The sequence below is a fragment of the Patiria miniata genome, unplaced genomic scaffold (assembly GCF_015706575.1).
Source record: "Patiria miniata isolate m_02_andy unplaced genomic scaffold, ASM1570657v1 HiC_scaffold_17, whole genome shotgun sequence".
NCBI lineage: Eukaryota > Metazoa > Echinodermata > Asteroidea > Valvatida > Asterinidae > Patiria > Patiria miniata.
In genome coordinates this window covers 10627793-10648872 of record NW_024037055.1, presented here as the reverse complement: position 1 = coordinate 10648872, position 21080 = coordinate 10627793, and the positions used below count along the sequence as shown (strand labels likewise).

The following is a 21080-nucleotide window of genomic DNA, read 5'->3' as shown; positions in this document are numbered from 1 at the left end:
ACACTCAAGAGGAGAGCACAGTAAGTGGGGGGGAAAACCCCTTTCGCGCGCAATGTTGCCTGTGGGGATCCCCCTATTTGCTGTACACAAGCAATACAATACTGTACATTGTACGTGGCGTTCAATGATCCTACATGAGGAACTTTTGAAATGCTCAATTATGTTTGAAAATCAAAGGGCAGAAACACTCTGTATTAATATGTATTGCTCAATTGTTGAATAGAGAATTGTGCCATTTCCATAGGGTCACTGTTTACAGGGTCATAAAACAGGGGCTTAGCTGCCCGGTGGGTCTCTAGAGGGACCAGTGAGCTAGCCTAGTGTGTAATGACATTAACATACACAGCCTGTCACTTGCACTGTGCGAATGGTATGTGGCCCAGAAATGGACTGGCCCAGAAATGGACTGGTCGATTAGTTTTTTTTTGGGGGGGGGGGGGGGGTCCTTCATATTTATGGTCTATGGTATATTTGCAAATAAGAATCCTTAAAAAAATCCTGCTTCTAGATCACGTCCAAAATCTAATCAAGGACCACCCCTACACAAATTTTCAGGAAAATCTGCGAACAACTTTAAAAAGTATCCTGTTCACAGACAAACCAACCAACCAACACTGGTGAAAAACAGGAGATAATAAGAAAACAAATTAAGTTTTGCACTTCACCGACGTATAAACACTGTATACTCAGTGTGATACCTCCCGAGTGAAAGTTGGAAAAAATCACCAGGGTGGGACTCAAACCCACGACCTCCTGCTTTCTATATCTAGTGCCAAAAAAAAGAAAAAAGTTAAAGATCCATCTTACGAATAGTTATGCGGTACCCGCTGCTATGTACATCAGATTCAAACCGGCCAACCAATCCTGTTAGCTCATTGAGACTGGGGTCCATAATTCCATATGGACACAGGATGCACATGCATTGATCATGAGAGTAACCTGTCCACATTGCTTTGTGGTTGGGGCCATTGGTGAGAATTATGGGAATGGGTGAACAGGACATGTTAAGAGGAAAGCACCTTAAAGAAGAAATAAGCCAAACTGATATGACTAAGTATTAAATGCTGCTCCTATTGTTAGCTGCTCAAACCACCCCGTGGTTGGTGCATCTCTCGCAGTTGTTCCCGCACTAGTTCCTGCTGCAAATGCACTAGTGTCATGTCAGCATCGTGGCGTTCCTTCATGTACTGAAGTCGCAGCCTGTGTTCCTTCTTCACAAGACGCATCTGCAGTTGCACATAGGACTGGCCCTGTGGATCTCCTTGCCCTGGTGGATGTGCGGTCAGGTCAGAGAATGTTGGAGTTAAGCCCGACTGGTCTGGAAGCCCTGAGAGTCTGTCCATGCATGCAGTGGTTGCACGAGACTGGGTATTCCTAAAGTTGCCCCCTCCCTGTCTTGAAAAACGGTTTCCCTGGTTCGACAATGCAGCATGGGGGTTAGGTTTGGTACGTTGCGACACAAATACCGGTACATCAGAACCGACTTGTACAGCTCTACCAGAGGACAGCACAGTATTCGCATATGCTGTTTTGGTCCGACTTACGGTACTCTGTCTGCCTCCCTGAGAAAGTGCTTCGAAAACATTGTCAGTTGCATGCTGGTTAACATCAATATAGGCAACAGGATTATCCTCAACTACTGGCAATTCATCTGGCTTATCCATGCTTGAACTTGAACTTGTTGGAACTGTCACGGTCTGAAGCGAGTATGCGCTGTGAATTTTTAAACCTGGTGTACTGCTCCCATGTTGGACACCCCCTGAAGTTGCGCTGGTTGCTCCTGGTCTATGTGATTCACTTTGCACAGGTGAATGACTTGGAGGGGCTCTCCCATTTCTAGCTTGTGTAGACAAGTGTGATGCGGGCAGCATTGTATTGAAAGAGTCTGTTGCTATGGTTACAGAGAATGATTCAGCTGTTTGGTCAGTGCAGTCAACTACTTCCAGTTCACAAATCTCTGGTTCTACAAAATGAAAAAAAAAAAATATGAAACAAAATTTTCACTGTTTATACAGTTTTGATTTTTGTAAAAAAGAAGGAAAAAATGAAAATAAACAAAATTAATAATTAAAAAAAAAAATTGAAAGCGATTTTCACTTTTTATGCATTATTGAAGTTTGTAGAAAAAAGTGAAAAACTAACAATAAACTACAGATCTATACAGGCATGCAACTTTTCCTCGGATCTGCTGATTTCCTCGTTTTTTATTCCTCATGACTGCCATAAAGCCCGGTTCATACTTCATGCGAATTTCCCAGTTGCATGCCAGTCTACAGTAGAGCGGTGCATAGCCCCATCAGAATCGCCTCGGTGGTACCTGGTACCATCTTCTAATGGGGGCGCTGTTCAAACCTTGCGATCATGCACACTATCGGACAATAGATGGTGCTTTTTAGGGCAGCACAATTGCTGACGATCATGCCAATTTCCAAAAAGGGCACTCGTAAAAGGCTGCTGATAAAAAGAGCACTTGTTTGGTAAAAACAGGAACTTGTTTCCCCCAAAAATGGCATTTGTTAAAAAAAAAGGAAACCTTTTAGAAATATTTTGGGAGTAAAAGCTGGTGAAAAAGGGCAATTGTATGAAAAAGGGCAGCCTTCACAAAATATTTTTTTTTAGGGGGGGGGGATCAACCCCCCCCCCCCCACCCCAAATAGATTTTGACATCACAAACAATTCTCCGAGAAATGCACCACACTTGAATTGTATTCAACCTGGTAACTTTGAGAACAGCTGCCATGACATGACAGTTTGTTTTTGCAATCACTTTGAACTGGACTTTAAGCTCACTTGGCCCATCTGTGACGATTCCCCTTGGCATCTTGTCCCCAGCATCTCTGCTGTTGCTCTCCACATGTAACTCGGTGTAATGGTCTCTGTTTACTGACACAGCCTCTTTCCCGGTGTGTGCAGAGCACCTAGCACCATTGCTTGTCTTCTGCACTGCAGCATCATCATTTATCTCTTGCCCCTGGTTTAGCACCTGCCAACGGCAGTCGGCATATGGCAGCAGTTCCTTCATTGGGCCATGTCCAGCATCCTCCATCTCTTGCACTGTGTCCTGGTAGATCTGCTGGAAGGGGGTATCCTCATTGTAGGCACGCTTGCGCATGATGAATAGAGCCTGCTCAGCCGAGATGCCCTTAATAATAGAAATAATTTACGACGAAATGAAAAGTTAACATCTCAAAGCACTGTGCAAATATAACATTGAAAATAAAAGCCAAGCAGGGGTAAATCAAACGTACAGAACAATCATTTCAAAAAAAGATGGTTATAAAGACATTACTTGAAAAGAACAACAGTGTTTGCACCACAAACTGCAGTCAGTAGCTTATAGACCATTATCATGCTGCCACCATTTCAGTCATGTTCACTGTATCCAATAACAGTACTAAATGATATGTTCGGCCTATTTTCTGATTGGTTTTCCCAAAGGCCAGTTTCATCTCTGATATTTACAGTCAATAGCTACAGTTCAGGGAAACTGGAATCCTCTAAGAATCCTTTTTCTACCAGAGGCAAGTGCAAGCTTTCCGATGCTTTAGTAACAAGGTTCAGTCAGGTTGAGCAAGCAATTTTTTGAAAAGTCAAGCCCAGAAATGAGGAATACATGAACATTTTATGTTTGTTTATTAATATAGACCTTATGGTCTGGTCCGTGGTTGTGGCCATTGCGCTTGACGTAGACGATGCGTCCTCCACTCAGGTGCAATTTGCCCTTGCAGGTCCGATCTGTGCAGCGCCAGTACTCCTTGTTATAGACCACCATGTAGCGGGAGTAGCGGTAACCCTCGCAGATAAGGATGCGGAACCGGTTTTGCTTGATGATGGAAAACCTCATCTTGCTAGGAATGCTACGAACAAACAAAAAAGTGCAGTTGTTTCAACTGAAAAGAAGGATGATTGCAATCCACCAGTGTTGGAGCAAAGGCTTAAACCTTCAAGGCCAAGGCCAAGGCCAAGGCTTTGACCCTCAAGGCAAAGGCCAAGGCCAAGGCTTAGACCTTCAAGCCTCAAGGCCAAGGCCAAGGCTTAACCCTCAAGGCTAAGGCCAAGGCCAAGGCCCTGTTTTATAAAATGACCACTGATATAGAACTAATTATAGTCACATGACACATCATCACGAATCGCCCATTAAGAAGAACAACATGTCTTAAATTGCAATCAACTGCTCGCATACACCGTTTTATGACTGCATTAGATCTATTAAAGTATAAGTTCAGGTCTTCAATATGGTTTAACTAAAACAAAATAAAGATTTACTTCTATATTGACGCACAATTCTCCCGAGTGTAACAAAAGGGGGATCCAAGAAACTGACTTGGGACATTTTTATTTGCTGGGCCAACATGGTCAGAAATATCAGCATTATCTAAAACAGATACATGCAAATCTTTAGCACTTATCAGGGAGACATACAACCAATCAGATCTATTCCATAATTGTATGCAATTTAAGTGATCATCTCATTAGCCCCACAAGTGTACAGAATATTTTTGCAGCAAATCTACTACAATGGTAACAACATGTGATGCTATAAAAGTGGAAGTGTGCCCAACACGCAAATCTACAAGGGGTTTCCCTCCTCCATGGTAATATGATTAAAATGGTAACAGCAAAATTTTGAACAGATTTACCTGGAAAATGCAAAAATCTATGGGCCTTGAAGAGCCTTGACTCAAAATTGCAAGGCCGTGATCCCTCAAGGCCAAGGCCAAGGCCCTAAAATCCAGCCTTAAGGCAGCCTTAAGGCCAAGGCCCAGCATCAAGGCACTACATCACTGCAATCCACTCTACTAAAGGTAATATACAACATTTACTTTTGCTGTAATTTTCAGAAATGATTTGGGGGTTATTGTTTTATAGCAAATATTGTCACACTGACCTGTTTAAAGTTTTGTGTTCACAGATGCTGGAAAAAGCAAGAAAAAATGTTGTTCTTGTATTTTGGTTCCCTGACCTTAGTTAAAGGGAATGTACAACATTTGCTTCTACTGCAATTTTCAGAAATAAATGGATTTGGAGGATTAGTATGTTATAGCAAATATTGTTTAACTGACTTGCTTCATGTTTTGGGTTCGTGGATTTGTGAAAATCTAAGAAAACCAACCATATTCTTGTAGTCTGGCTCCCTGACCCAACTTCAGATGAAACGGAGCAATTTATAGACTTTGGGAAATTGTTAGGTCAGAGAATCAGTCTAGTAGGCTTGTACCCTTCACAGGTGTGTAATCAATTGCAAAGAAAATGCGGAATAACTAAATATGAAAAACTAGGGGCACTTTTTGAAAAAAAAGCCAGTTTTCTCCAACGATGGTCGGCCGACCAGTGCTGGAAAAATACAATTTTTCTTGAAAATGTCAGCACACCAGAAGCCACGATTTTACAGGATGCTTTGGACTGTCAGGGCCTAACAACCCAATAAGATATTTCGTGATAATTTTATCATTTCGTTTTTTGATGTTTGCAAATATTGTATCTTCCCTTTAAGACGCAACAGAGCAATTTATTGACGTTAGGGAATTGTCAGGTCAGGGAATCAGACTAGTTGGCTTGCAAAGTTGCACCAGTTCACAGATGTGTAACCGATGGCAAACAAAATGAGGACTAACTAAATTCGGTAAATTGGGAGCAGTATTTGAAAAAAACTAGTCACTTTTTTCCAATGATGGTCTGCTATAGATTTTGTGAAGTCATCATGACATCATCAGGTATCAAGTTACAAGCAATTTAAGGGCAGAATTTGACAAAATACTTTGAACTATATCTTTGGAACTAAATAGAGTATCATGTTCATTTTTCGTGTGGTGGTAGATGTTGCCTTGAGCAACATTTCTTATTCACCCTGGCACAAAACCACTTAACCTTCACTTCCAGCGTTACCGGAAGTGTAATGAAAATTGAATACAACTCGAAAATGGCAGCATTTTACTACAGACAAACAAATTATAGAAGTGTTTAGTGAGGAAAGCCACCACAGACACAGCATGACAGCGACATCACCCGAAAGTGGCACATGAAATAGACATTGACTCTTTAAACATTTAAAGTCCATATTGTCAAAATTTTACGAAATTGCCCCTAGATTTATATTCGATAACACTCAAGAACTTGCGAGTAGTTTATGCTACTCATTGTTCTACTCGCAGTTTTCATCTACTCGAGTACTCATCCTGGCGCGAGTAGAAGCAGGTACTCAAGAGTAGCAATTTAGGGTTAGGGTTCACAACTTAATATGTCCCCTGCAAACAGGAAATCACTCCCTCCATGTCTTCCTCCCTCGGATTCCACTCATCCACAAAACAAAATAAAAAACTCAGGTAAATGATCGACCCAAATTATCGAACAGTAAGAGTGCTGAAGAAAGTGGTGTGACTTGCACCCTATTTGATTGTATGTTACTTCATGTCATACTAACGTATCTCATTTTCTGTGGGGTGTTTTTTGTTGGAATTTGGTTAACTACTTGCAAGTACTCGACCACTTGTGAGTAATTTCTTAGTGAGTACATGTTCTCCAGTAGAAAAATCCACTACTAGCCCAGGTCTAGTACAGAACTTCTTTTTTTCCGGACAATAATTCTCTGCAGTATTTTACTTGTAACCTTCAAAGTTCAACATAAATCGACCGTGATCCTGAGTGGTGCATACTACTCTGACATCATGATAACGTCATCAGGTATCAAATAGCCTAACAAGCCATTTTTGCTCAAAATATTACCATTCCATCATTTATAACTCATGAACAAAATTAACGATCATGTTCATGCTTTGGGATCTGATGGACCATACCTTTTGTCTGACCCTTCTAACAACCGAAAGGTCAAAATAATTAAGGTGAATTCAAACTATAGAAAATAGAGCCTCAAATCAATCAAGTATCAAATTTCATCTTTTGTACGAAAAAGCTGCATCATGTTCGTTTTTTTATGAGGTGGTAGACAGTGCTGACTGCTGTGAGCAACCATTCTTATCCCCGGGTAGGGTATAAAACCACTTCGCCATCGCTTGCTTACCAGAAGTGCAATGAACATTGAATGTAACTTGAAAACCAAAGCATTTTACAACAGGCAAATATATTATGGAAGTGTTAAAGGGAATATACATCATTTGCTTTTGCTGTAATTTTCAGAAATTGATGGAATTGGGGGGTTGAAAATATAAAGCAAATATAGTTACACTGACTTTTTGGAGGTTTTGGGTTCGAAAATGCTATAAAAACCAAGAAAAACGATCATTTTCCTGTAGTCTGGTTCCCTGACTCCATATAAGAAGAAACAGAGCAGTTTACATACATTGGGGAATTGTAAGGTCAGGGAACCAGTCTAGCTGGCTCGTACCCGTTCATAGGTTTGTAATCGATTGCAAACAAGTGCAATGGTCAATTGGGGCCAGTATTTGAAAAAAAGCCAGTTGTTTCCAACGCTGATCGGCCGATCAGCGTTGGAAATTGATACAAAAATACCACTTTTCTTGAAAATGACAGTATACCAGGTGCCATAATTTTACAGGATGCTTTAGACGGTCATTTACCAACATCCTATTAAGGTATTTCGCAAAAACTTGGTAGTTTTATTTTTCGATATTTGCAAATGTTGTATATTCCCTTTAAGTATTGAGGAATGCCAAACACATTCAACAACATGATGATGTCATTACCCAAAAGGGTGCCTTTAGAGCACATAAAACAGAGTTTGATATAACAATTCCTCAATATTTCACGGAATTGCCCCTAGATATCAAACCACAAATGACTTTAAATTGGAATCCATCAGTCCCTGTCTATGCTCTTAGCATAATTAGATATCCGGTACAATTTCCAAAGCTTCAAAAGTTCTTTTCACTTCATAATAAACATGTAGGCCTAGCTATGTACATGAATCATCTCTGAACTAAATCAGTATTCCTTTTGCACATTTGAAAACATGCATTGCTTGGTGCGAATGCATGTTGGAATGAATGCATGATGACTTAATTGCAAAAGTTTTAAAGTGATGGTGGGTACAGTATATTGTTGATGTACCCTAATGTGGCGCGGCCCCTAGCATGGTGCACTTTGATTTTTCACCTGTAGCGCCTAGCTAGAGCAAAATTTCACAGAAAGTGAAATTATATGAAGTTCTAAGTACTCTCGTTCATAAATTACAAGTGTATCTACCCGTTACAAAGTTAGAACAAATATTTATTTCAGTGTGATTTTCCCATTTTATTTCACAGTGCACAGTGAACCTTTGAAAATGTCCCCAAAAAAATAAGAACAATAATTTTCTGACAATTTTCTAGTTGGGTATGTAAGTAGAGATAATAATGGTTTATCAGAATTTGTCAACTTTACATTTAAATTCTTAAATGTTAATTTAGAATTTTTAAAGATTGATTCGAGTGTGCCATGTTAGGGAACACTCGGCTGATTTGGCCCAATATCCGGATGCAACCGTTTTTGATTTTTACATTAAATTTCATGACACCGAAATTGTTCATAGAAGGAATAAATGTGTGCTTTGGAGGTTTTAATCACTCTGTTTAAGACCGCTTGGAGTCTGGGTGCTGATAATTACCCGTGCCGAACGCGAGGGTAATTTTCACCCAGACTCCAAGTGGTCTTAAACAGAGTGATTAATACCGACCAAGCACATATTTATTCCCATACTTTTTCGGTCAAAAACATCAAAACTTTTCGGTCCAAAAAACCCAATTTTGTTCAAGAAGTCAACTTCATATTTTTTCAAACACCCCTCTCTAGAGCTAAATAAGGGAGTGTCCAGCTCGCCAATACGATGTAAACAGTTCTTTTTTTGGCCTCGCGCGCACTGTGCAATGTTGCGCAGAATGCACCTGGGGCATTGTGTTGTGAATTTAGGATTATAAAATACTGACTCACTGTAAATTTGCTCGTCAATTGATTTTTGTAAGAAAACGTTGACTAATGTTGACCTGGAATCTTCTAAGTTAGGCACCCAAATAGCACTGTTAGCAGGCGGAGCCGAATGAAGACCATGCAGAGTTTTGGAAAATGCAGGTAATGGTCGTCAAATTCAAAATAGTACATGACGCAGCAAAAACTTCGCCCCTCGTATATATACGATTAATCGTCGTTGAATTTCTAGTTTTCTAAATGAAAGCAATTAATATAATTATCAACTCATTTTTAAAGTTGTTAATATTAAAGCAATTAGCAGATTCGTCAGGAATAGTCAGAATCTTTTGCTCTGGGAACCAGAGTAGATAAATCCTCCTTATTTTGTAGCTGAATCGAGTTACCTCAGCCCTATATTTTATCATGGGTTGTCACATAGACAACCCCATGATAAAATATAGGGCTAGCTGAGGTAACTCCAGCTAGCTACTTATTTTGAAGTGATGTGTTTGATATAACATTTTTTTTCTGAGTGATCACTGGCTTTGTTGTGGAGGGATTTGGATTCTGAGAAGTCCGAGATTTACCGAGATTTGAAAAAAAACTGGTTTCAACTTCCCAAGAGCCAAAGATCCTGACGTTGAATATTGTCAGGTCAAATAACGACAGCCACTGCGGTAGTCTAAGTTTCAATTCGAACTGAAATTTTAAAGGGACATCATCTGATCATCTGATCATAAAACATGCTAAACTCTAGTCCAGACAGGTCTCCAGAAAAAAAATATCATTTAATGAGAAAATGATGTACAAGTATATATATAAAAAAGAGAAGGATTATTGCTATAAAATAATATCAGCCTCTTTTATAAAAAAAACAGAATAATGCCAATTTGCGCGCTCATGCGCACACTGCATACAGTTTTAATATGCACGCCAAATACACGACCATATTTATTATGTAGACATGCAAATTAATCTATTTTTGTCGACCAATCAGAGGCATCATGGCGCCCATGTCACGTGATTACTCTATGTGGCGTTTTCTTTGGCTAGCTGCTAGATCGGCAGCTCTCCGTGAGCTGCGAAATAAGAAAAGGGAAGAATAAACATCCCTCAAATCGGGCCAAAACGGCCGATTCCCGAGATTTAATCGTTATCTGTAGACGCAGTTAGAATTGGACTACAAGATGCCGCTGTTAGTTTTCCTCGTGGACACGAGTTCTTCGATGAATCAGAGAACTCACCTGGGTACTACGTTGCTGGACATAGCGAAAGGCGCCGTGGAGATTTTCATGAAGGTGAGGCGGGCATTCGCAACTTGTGTGCGAAGGGGTGCGAAAATGTTACCCGTCAGGGTGGGTGATTTTCTAAGGCACAGTACCCAACATCTTTATAACGTATCCAGCTCAATAGGCGATGAAAGTGTGTTTAAATGCAATTCGCACCTTCTATATCTTTTATTTGTACAAAAAGTGAACTGTATTTTGTCAGAGTTTGTTGGAATTTTCTCATGTTTTTGTTCCCATCACAGCTCCGCGCCCGAGATCAAGCAAGTCGTACGGACCGTTATATGTTGGTGAGCTGCGATGAACCACCGGGAACAATCAAGGTAGGCTTAGTGGCCTATTTCTTTCATACATTCTTAATATATTTGCACTTCTTTTGCGAGAGTACATTCGCTCATTAGTACAACTTGACTTTTATTGTGCTGCTAATGCAAAATTTGGCTTTTGATTTGTCCCCCAAAAGTGTCAATTCCTGGTCTAAATTAGGACGGTCATGTACACGTTCTGCGGCCTCAAATTACACTAGTAAAGTCCGCGTTGCATTGTGGGTCCATCTGAGGTCACACATAATTTTTGCATGACCCCAAAAAGTTGTAAACAGTTTCCTCGTGCATGTCGTGTGGCCTCGGTTTTCAACACTTAAACTTACAATACATGGTGATGATTTGTTTTTCATGCATTTTGTTCGTTTTACAATATCCACACCACTCAAAAGCCAAAGAATATTGTTAAAAAACGGGGTTGGCTGAGTGACACTTTATCACTGAGTTAAATTGCAATTAAATTAAATCAAATGATTCTGGGTTTTTTTAATCACTGATTTAAATCACTTTTTTTTGTAAAAATCTTATTTTTGGCAGAACAAATTATTTTATTCAACTAACTCCACCTAATTACAAAGTGTAGGATAGGTCGCCATATTATCGCGGTACTTAGGCCCCTATCACATTTCTCGTTCAGAATAGAGATTGCCCACTAACCTTCCCGAATTGTCCAGTCTTTTGTGTAGTTTAACTCTTCCATTTCAAATTGATATAAAAAAATCCAACGGTGGTGTGGTTTATTCCGTGTACGATGCCTGTGAAAACGACATGCTCGGAGTGTGCGAACGGAGGTGGACTCCCTATTATCGCGGTATGCGGGAAGTGGTTTTTATAATGATCTCAACATTTTTATTCATAGTTAATGTTTGACCAAAACATCCCCTGAATAAAGTCTGATATTTTCCCTGTAACGTTCAAGTTGGTTAAAGGGAAGGTACAACATTAAAAACAAATGATCAAATTGTCACAAAATATCTTACTGGATTGTTAGGGAATGACATTCTAAAGCATCCTGTAAAATCGTGGCTCCTGGTGTACTGACATTTTCAAGAAAAATTGCATTTTTCCAACGCTGACGGTCGGCAAAAACTGCGTCCAAATTTTTCATAATTAGTTATTCCGCATTTTCTTTGTAATTGATAACACACCTGTGAAGGGGTAGAAGCCTGCTAGGTTGATTCTCTGACCTTACAATTCCCAACAGTCTAAAATTGCTCCGTTTCAATCTAAATGTGGACAGGGAACCAGACTATAAGAACATGATTGATTTTCTTGGTTTTTCCAGCATCTACAAGCCCAAAATGTGTAATAGTCATTTTAACAATATTTGCTATGTTACTGATCTTCCAAATTCATTTATTTCTGAAAATTGCAGCAAAAGCAAATGTTGTACATTCCCTTTAAAGACTATACTATGTCTGCAGGATGATTTCTTAAGACCCAGCCCTTTCCCCGAAAGGAGAACACAAATCACTGAGTCAAGTCTACTGATTGGCGACTATACATGTAACTTGTAAGATACTAACACTTTCAAACACTCCTACTTGACCATCAATCAAACATTCTTTCTATAGGTTTCACAAAGATCAGTGCTGTCGTTTTGAAAATTATTTTATAAGCATTTTTTTTTTAAATAACAGGGAGAACTGTACTAATAAATGGCCCATGCAGGGAGAACTGTACTAGATAGATACCATGTACCATCCTATGCTTAAAAGATTATACGCTCCCTACATGTATTTGGTGTCTGTTGTCTGGATTTCACTATTAAAAAGGCCTTAAAAGTCTACATCTACATCTAAGTAAATACTGGACAGAACAGATAGGTAGCTTGGTCCAGACTTCCAAGGACGTGTCTTGTCGACATCTCCTTGCACAAGTAAGAGTGCAAAATGCAACCAAAACAAACTAGAGCTGTATGTCTGTTTTCGCAATTTTGCGAAAAAGCCAAAAAAAAAATGCGCATACAGTGACTGAAAAAGCTTGGGGACTAGTTGCTTGAGAAGATGGAACGTCCAGCTGGCCTGCCCATGTACAGCCCAGCTGTGCCTTGTAGTCATTCATGTACATGTATGTATCTAGCTCCATAGGTTGATGTTGAATGACTTAGCAGAAGTGGATCTAGTAATTGTGGAAGATGGTGAAGATTCCATTGACAGATGATCTGGGGGTAGAAGCTTTTTTTGTAGATCTCTGTTCTGGCTGGGAAGTTGATGAATTGATGTGGTCTATGGCTTCTGGTTACTACATGTAGTCTGTTGGTATTGTGCTTTTGGTTGACTGGAATAAATTTGTCTGGGACTGTCAGCGGTGATTTTCCTACCGGTATGTTGTTCCTGCATAGCATTGTAAGACGAGGTGCAGTTATCTTGATAGTGATGTCCAATTCAACTCTGGAAGCATTTGAGTAATGCTAGTTGTACACTGATAGTTCCCTTTCACAAAGCGGGCTACCTTCCTCTGGACTGCTTCGAGGGTTGAAATTTGCTTCTGGTGAAGCGGGCTACCTTCCTCTGGACTGCTTCGAGGGTTGAAATTTGCTTCTGGTGATGTGGGTCCCAAGTTGTGTTTGAATATTCCAAGATCGCTCTGACTATGGAGAAATACATACTTGTTTTTTTTTAATTTTTCTTGGCACTTTGACAGGTTTCGTTTCAGGAAGATGAGGGATTTCTGAGCTTTACCGGTGATGTTGTTTACATGTAGACCTCAATCCAAGTTTGAGGTGAATTTCACACCAAGATAGGGGTGGTTTTCAACCTGGTGCAGATCAGTTCCTTAAATATTGTAGGTTGTCTTGATACTGTTACATCGCTTGGTGATGCGGAGCAAGGAGCACTTGGCACTTGAACCTCATCTGCCAGTCGAGGGACCGTTTGGTCAAGGTGTTCAGGTCCTCTTGCAAGGCTGCAGCATCATTTTCAGACTGTATCTGTCGATAAATGAGGCAGTCATCCACAAAAAAATCTGATGGAAGATGAGATGTTGGCAACAGTATCATTGACAAACAATATAAAGAGGAGTAGTCCTAAAACCATACCTTGGGGGACCCCAGAAGCGACAGCAGCATCAGACGATCTCTCACCATCCACAACTACAGCTTGAGTATGATTGGTCAGCCAGATTCCAATCCATTTATGGGTAGGACCATTGATGCCATACCATCCCAACTCTCCCGGGGCCCACTACATCAAATGCTTTGGAGAAGTCTAGGATAAGGCAGGCAATCTGTTGATTCTGATCAATGGCACCATTAAGATCGTCCAAGGTCGCTTGGAGTTGGGTTTCGCAACTATGATGTTTACGGAATCCATGTTGGAAGTCATTTAATAGGCTACCGGTATGTCACCTGTATCAAGTGACTACTTCAAATATACAATCTGTAGAACAGGTGCAAAGGTAGAAGTATGGTCTTTTAATATCTTAGTTGGTATTTGATCTGGACCTGTAGCTTTCCTAGAATTGAGTGAGGTAAGCAGCTTCTCAACTCCCGTTGCTGCAATGTCGGGCATGACAGGAAAGGGGCTGGCCTATAATGGCATGGAGTCAACATCTTCTCTTGTAAAAGACTCAGCTGTATTGTTTGGACAACACTTCAGCCTTGTCTTTAGGTGATACATGTAGGTTACAACCCATTTTCTTGAGACCAAGGAGGAAATACTGGTACCCATTCCATTCCTCTTCAGTGATTTAACATACTTCCACAGTTTCTTGGGAGAACTCTTCTTGTTCTCAAACATGTTGTAATTGGTGTGTGACTCATCAAGCTTCTGCTTGATTTGTGAAGTGTTCTATGCTTGGTCCAGTTCTTCTGTGTCCTGAATTTTGTGTATGTTGTATTTCTCCATTTTCTGTGTCACATTAGTCGCTTTATTTATGGTGTCGTACATGGTAGATCCAATCTGCCTTTCAGACATTTAGTTCTGTTGACACATTCTTGTCCATGATACTTGTGATCTGCAGCTTAAAATAAGTCCAATTTGAAGATGCAGTACAATGTACCGGTATGTGATTTCCAGGTCATGCTAAAATCAGACGCAAAAGATTCAAGATCTTCTTTAAGCCCTTCCTTGTCAGCCTTGTTGTGTAAATAAACAGTTCTGGGTTTCTTTCTGTTTATTTGTTTATGTTGCAATCGGCAGGCACGCGTAGATGAGGGACTAGTGTGTTAACGCTGAATGTGCTCTGGTTGTGCTTTCTTTACAAGTGCAATTTTGATTGGTGCAAGTAAAAAAGACATTCACGTGGACGTTTATTAGCATTGATGGCCCCCTTGAACTGCTCCACAGTGGGCAACGCAATGTTTTTTTTGAGGGAGTGTATGCCACAGGCTGTGCTTGTATCCGTAGATGAATTGCTCTTGGCTACTGTGTGTTGTGTGGGTGATGATCGAAGTCTTTCTGTGGATCCGCCCTGTGAAGCATTTTTTGGCATTGAATCTCATCTGCCAGAGGTCAGACCACTCCTTTAGTATGTCCAGATCTTTTTGGAGCTTGGCAGTGAAAGTATTGGTTTTAATGGAGCAGAACAACTGGCAGTCGTCTGCAAACAACTTGATTGTGGAATTTATGTTGTCACCTTTGTTGTTTACAAAGAGCAGAAACAGAATCTACAGAATCCCAGAATCTACATTTTACATGAACTGTGGAAGATGCCTCTCTGTCTTTGACAACTCTCTGGGTTCTGGTTGTTAGCCATCTTCGTGTACAGGCATTGGTATTATTAAGACAAGATAAGTTTGCGGTAGCACCATGTGAATAAATCTCTTTTGTGAGTATGTGTGAACGTTTCAAACAGTTTGCTCTGCCCGTCGTCAGGAGAATGAGGGATTCCAACGATGATGCGATGTTATAAGGATAGGTGCGGTGAGTCGTGAGAAGGATGCAAACTGGTGAAGCTCGAAACCGGTGAAGCTGAGAAGGATGCAAGTTGACTGAAGGATGCTGGATGATCACTGGAGCGTGTCAGTACACAGTGAGGGGGCAAAGGGGAAGGAGCTCAGGGTATAGGTGACCCATAGGCGAGAACTGAACCTAAGTTGTCCCAGGGTATAGGAGACCCATCGGACTTGGACTTGAGGATGGGGTGCCAGATGTCGCTGATAATGTAGAAACTGATGTCTTGGGGAACAGTGTAATGTTTGATGATCTTCATGGCTTCTCTGATGTGTCGGGGGTAGTTCTGCTTGGCTCCAGTTGATCGGGTGGTCCTTGGTGTGGGAATGTTTGGTCTTATTATCGATTAGAAGACGTTGATGGGCCACATCAAACGCCTCAAGGGAAATAGCAGTAATGATTCTGAAATGAAAATTCAGGCCTTTTAAAAAAATGTCTGGCAAAATCCTCCCTTAATCATCATCTGATAAAAAAGTAGCTATACTTCTGACAGATAAAATATCTGAACGTATAGTGAAAAGATATGTAATGTGCTCATTGCGCAAGCGGCTGCTGTGAGTGTGTGTGCATGCACAAAAATATTTTAATATAGGCCTAATTGTATACAAAAACAAATTTTAGAAATAATAAAAATTTGAATGAAGGTTAAAAAAAAAGGTCAGTTACTGTTATTATTCAAGGTTCGTATATATACATGTAGTCTATATTCGTTTTCTCTTAAGTCTTAATTAATCAATTTTGATACATGTAGAGACCAACATGTAAAAATTAAAAACATTCTTTTCTAACTACCGGTTCACCAGTCAGTCAGATAGATCTGATGTTTGAAGCATATTATCTCATCCTAATAAATAAAGTGAATCTTAGGACATGCTTTTAATCAACTCTTATCTGATTGTGCCATTCTTTTTTTAACTGTTCGTCATAATGTACCTTGTACCATTGCATCTTTAATTAATTGAGTGCACATATACATCTATATACAGTACATTTACATGTAGTACCCTGCTTTTAATCTGTTAAACTTCACACACATGAACAGCCTTTTAAAACTTACAAGTCCAAATCATAAATAGAGAACATTTTGGTGTTTGTGTGTGTGCCTAGAAACATAAAGTACACTTTGTTTGTACTGTAAAATTATTAATTCATGTCTTTTATTCATTAATCATAAATCAACAACAACAACCAAAAGACATGGAGGAAACCTAGAACATCATGAACATGAAAGACGAATCAAAAGAAACAGTCTAAATGTCAATGAAGCAAGGAACTAGAAATTAATGTAGAAGTAAGAGACAAATTGACAAATTAAATAATTAACAATTTAGCATAACAAGAAAAGCATAACAAGAAAAGCATAAACCAGGGAATAACGATTGCTTGGCTAGGTCAAGGGAATATTGATGAGTGGGATGGGCGATGTGAAAGAATACCTTAATCTTGAGAATCAATCCAAACGGGGCTGTATTTTGAGTAGAAGATTACGAAGGATGAGACCAGTGCTGTTTTTGACAGGTGAGTGGTGAGTTGCCGTATTTCGGTTTTTGTCATCAGATTGAATAGGGAGCGGATTTGTGTTTTATTGTTTTCGTCTATGAAGCCTCTACTTCCTATTTCCAAGGCGATGAGTTTGGAGTTGAAACCTATCTCACGCAAATCTCGTGTTAGGTTGGCATATTCTGTTAGTTGTTGCTTTCCTGAGAGTGTGTGGGTTGATAAAGCTTGTGTAACGTCTACATTGAGGATACATGTATACTAACGTAAATTTATATTACAAATGTACAGTATGTGTATGTATATGGGAATCTTGGCTTGCACTGAGAAATCCTTTTCTTTTTTTGTGTGATATTGTTATGAAAGTACACAGTTTGCTCTGTCTGAGACAGGAAACATGCTTTTTGAGTCGCATCACAGGTGAGATGCCTTCTCATTTTCACCCAATCCAGCAGTGGGTGTCAGCAGACACCAGTGGCAGAGAACATTGTTTTGAAATAGGCTGTAAAATACAGTAAAATACTGAACAAATACAACAAAAACCAAGAATAGGAACAAAATATGCACACGTTAACTGCACAAACATGTAGATAGCTTTGATTGTAGAAAAGTGTCTAGATGATGTTCCTACATGTAAGTAAACAGGAAAAGAGAGAAACAGAAAAGAACTTGTTAAGTCGCCCAAGTCTCCAATTAGCAAAAATCATGTTGCCAGCCTCATTCCTTTTCAGTTTTGCCAATGTTACCATTAATTGCCATTTATTGTTAACAGATTAAAAACATGAAAGGTCACAATGCCTTTAATGATTGCAATTCACCACAGATGTACGGTAAATCCATAAAGAAAAAGGGGGAATAGAGTTTATTGCATGTGTACATGTACATGTAGAGGGGTATGTAAATGTGTACTTTTCCATGAGTGTGAGTGTGCATGTATGTATGTATGTACATGAACGAGTACTTTGCCATCGGTATCAGTATGAGTACGGGTACTTCGTCATGAGTAAAAGTACACATATAAGGCACATTTTTTTTCCACGAGTACGAGTTCCAAAAATATGTACTCTAGTACATTGTACGAGTACAACTACAAGTAGGCCTACTTTCAACAAGTAGGGGCAACTTTCAATATGTCACATGTTTTCAAGGGCTTTTTGTTGTCAAACTAGCCATTAGTTAAACAAGTGCAAAAGACTCCCAAACAGTAGAAAACTAGTTCTTTCCTGCAAGTAGCTCATACATTTTAAAAAATTTTGCAGCAGAATATTTTCAAGAGTGCGAGTACAAGTACATGTACTTGGCCATGAGTACAAGTACGGGTAATATTTTTCTTGCGAGTATGAGTACAGGTACATTTTCATCTATAGGTCTACGTCACTCTACTTACCTGTAGAGCGAATACTACCGGTACCTACATGTATGCATTGTTCCCTATGCCGGCAGGCAATTTGCTAAGAGTTTTACACACAATAGCACCCTCACGTGTCCTACCCACGACGCCCTGTGACATGCGCACTACGTTAGCGTCCTCTTTTTCTCTTAGCCGCAGGCGAGGTATATCGTGAAATTTCAATCGACCTGAATTTCACTGTTTTATTTATGCCTCTTTGCTGTGAGAAAACTATTTATAAGAAATAAAGAGAAAGTGTTTATTGTAGAGTTGTTATAGTGAGTTATTTTAAGTGAAGTGAAGTAGGAAATGAGTAAATCTAGGAAGTTGGGGAGGACTGGGTGTGTCGAAAATGGAGGGACGTACATCCCACCAGACAAGCCCGAGTTCTTGGGGGACTGCACCGGTGATGGTACGTCACCGCGGCAGCAGTCCCCTAGTCAGCCCCTTCAGCCACTGCCGGCTGTCGGAGCTGACGGACCCGTTGACCAAGCGGGGGGCCGTACAACCCCACCGTCTTCGGTCAATATTCACGGGTCCGCCCAGCTGAAGGGGAAACGCACCGGCAAGACAAGGAAATTGTCTGAAGCCGGGGCAGTACCCAAAAAGGGACGTGCGGCAAAAGGTGGCTCCACTACGGGGCGCACCGTGCCCGTCCCTGGCCCGTCTACGGGGCACACACAGCCGGAGGAAGTACTCCTCCATGGCTCAGTGCACCCAGGCCCACCCAGCCCCGTGATTACCACGATGCCTGGGGATGGACTTTTATACGGCCGGCTGGACCGTGCAGCACCCGCCTATGTTACCGGGGTGGGGGCGCTGTCGGTCGCTTGGGCTATTGATCGCATAGAGCCGACTCCCTGGGATTCCCCCGGGGCATTAACGCCCGGGCGTTAACGCTACGCTCTGAGGGCCATGCCTCTACATCGGATTTTATCCGTTGTTCGGGCATCCCGGTGTCCCCGCAATCCTCGGAAACTACTCGGAGCTGATCTTCAAAAAAGAAAAAACGAAAAAGAACCGCCGTCCCCGCCGTTCTTCGACGAGTTCTAGCGGGTCATCCGGTCGATCACACCGTGGGAAATGCCACAAGGGTGGCGACCCAATTTCGCGCAATGATTTTTTTGAGGCTCTTCACTCCCTCGCGGCCTCATTGTCTGGCCGACAGGGGGACTTGGGATTCGGCCCAGTTGACTCACACACTGGCCACTACGGTCACAGCTGGATGACTCCGGGCCAAAGGGACATACCACACACAGTTAACCGTGCGCCGGAGTCCCCTCCAGAATTACAGCCCCCACCCGCCAGTCATCACGGCCGTGGTGGGGTGACTACAGACCAGCGGACAATGCCGCGCACAGAGAGCCGTGCACCGGCGTCCCCGCCCGGTATTATTTTACACCCATCGGCGTCACTAGAGTCCGAGCGGGGCTCGATACCGGGACACCGTGATGGCGCTGCTTCGCCCCCGAGGTCTGGTTCCCATTCCCCGGTGACAAATCGCCCCCTGTACTCTGACAACTCGGCGGACGAGAGCAAACTGACCCGCACCATGCAACGCCTATCGGTGGCTGAGACCGAACTCCGCTTGGTTCAACGGGATATGATCAGGGTCCTGAATCTCCCTGCTGGTACTAAACCACCTCCTCCTCCTGAGCGTCAGTCATTCAAGAAGAGATCGGGACCGACGGCAGAACCGGTCCGGGCTTTTCCCACAATGCCGCTGGACCGTGTGTGCGTTGACCACATAGACGGGATAATGCACGCAAAGAAATGGAGTGCCTACGCTAAGCGCATAGACTCTTATTATCATTTTCCCCCAGGGGATTTTGAGAAATATTTTTCAACTCCAGTCCTGTCGGACTCGGCCATCGACAAACTCGCCGCTGACCGAGGGGCGGCTTCCTTCAAGGTCCCCTTTACGGACAAGACCCGTGGAAAGCTAGAGGATGTCACCCGTAGAATGGACTCGTCGGCACGCATGGGTATGCGTGCGACGTCTTTCTTCTTCTCCTGTCCGAGTACCTGGCCCTGGGGTATGAAGAAGACTCGGTGATACCAGCTGACATGATGGTGGCAGCTCTCCATTGCCTCGATCGCGGCCTATGCTCCGCTCTCGACCAGTTCGCTAGAGTGTCGACCTTAGCAACATCGTCACGCCGCGCCAATGTGCTAGATGCGCTTTTCCTTCCTTCACCTGGAGCACGTAAGCGTCACGACGACCTTCCGCTCTCAGGCCCGGACTTATTTTCTGGTAAGTTCCAGGAGTCCATGGAGGCCGAAGCAAAGCACCTCAAGACCACTGAGAAAATAAATCTCAAGAAACCGGCCGAGCCCAAAACCGCGGATAAGACAAAGAAGCAGCCCTCTGTTGTCATTCCCCGGTGCCGCCCCCCCGGTCAGAGCGGCCCGTGGTGGATTTCGTGGGCGCGCCGATAAGACGGCCGGCCCGCGTTTGTCACAACCACATACCAGACAACAGCGTCCCCAGTCGGGACGCAGTTTTCATGCGCCCACTCCCCGGTACACCGGGGCGTGGCGCAAGTGACTTACGCGTCTCCGAGCGGCCTCCCGCCGAGGGACCCGTGGGAGGCCGCCTTCAGGAGTTCTTGGGGTCCTGGGTGCAGGTGACTTCCGACTGGTGGGTCCTCGAAATGATCAGCAGCGGTAACACGCTCGAGTTTACAAGGCCCCCCCCCCCCCCCCCCCGGACAATGCCCGTACCGCTCGACACAGCAAAACGTCGCTCCCTCAAGGGGGAGATCGACGCCCTCCTTCTAAAGAGAGCAGTTCGTGTTGTCCCCCAAGGGGGGACCCGGGCGGGTTTCAT

General features: G+C 42.1%; 2 protein-coding genes across 4 annotated transcripts in view; one reads left to right on the top strand and one right to left on the bottom strand.

Moving 5' to 3' along the window:
• Positions 1-768: 768 nt before the first annotated feature.
• On the bottom strand, positions 769-10392 carry LOC119723805. Of its 3 annotated transcripts, none has more exons than XM_038194674.1 (4): positions 10104-10392; positions 3647-3857; positions 2791-3142; positions 769-1963 (listed from the first exon to the last, which is right to left on the bottom strand). In XM_038194674.1, exons 1-4 carry the CDS (start codon positions 10151-10153, stop codon positions 1077-1079), a joined length of 1500 nt encoding a protein of 499 aa, XP_038050602.1. In that variant the 5' UTR covers positions 10154-10392; the 3' UTR covers positions 769-1076. The 3 variants fall into 3 exon arrangements, with proteins under 3 accessions (XP_038050602.1, XP_038050603.1, XP_038050604.1); XM_038194675.1 differs by lacking the exon at positions 10104-10392 and adding an exon at positions 9447-9733; XM_038194676.1 differs by lacking the exon at positions 10104-10392 and adding an exon at positions 8884-9179.
• LOC119723804 (integrator complex subunit 6-like) overlaps positions 9854-21080 on the top strand; it is a 36479-nt gene continuing 25252 nt past the window's right edge. The window contains exons 1-2 of the mRNA XM_038194672.1: positions 9854-10157; positions 10391-10468. Coding sequence (XP_038050600.1) covers positions 10047-10157; positions 10391-10468 — 189 coding nt within the window. The 5' untranslated portion in view covers positions 9854-10046. The remainder of the gene's footprint in view (positions 10158-10390; positions 10469-21080) is intronic.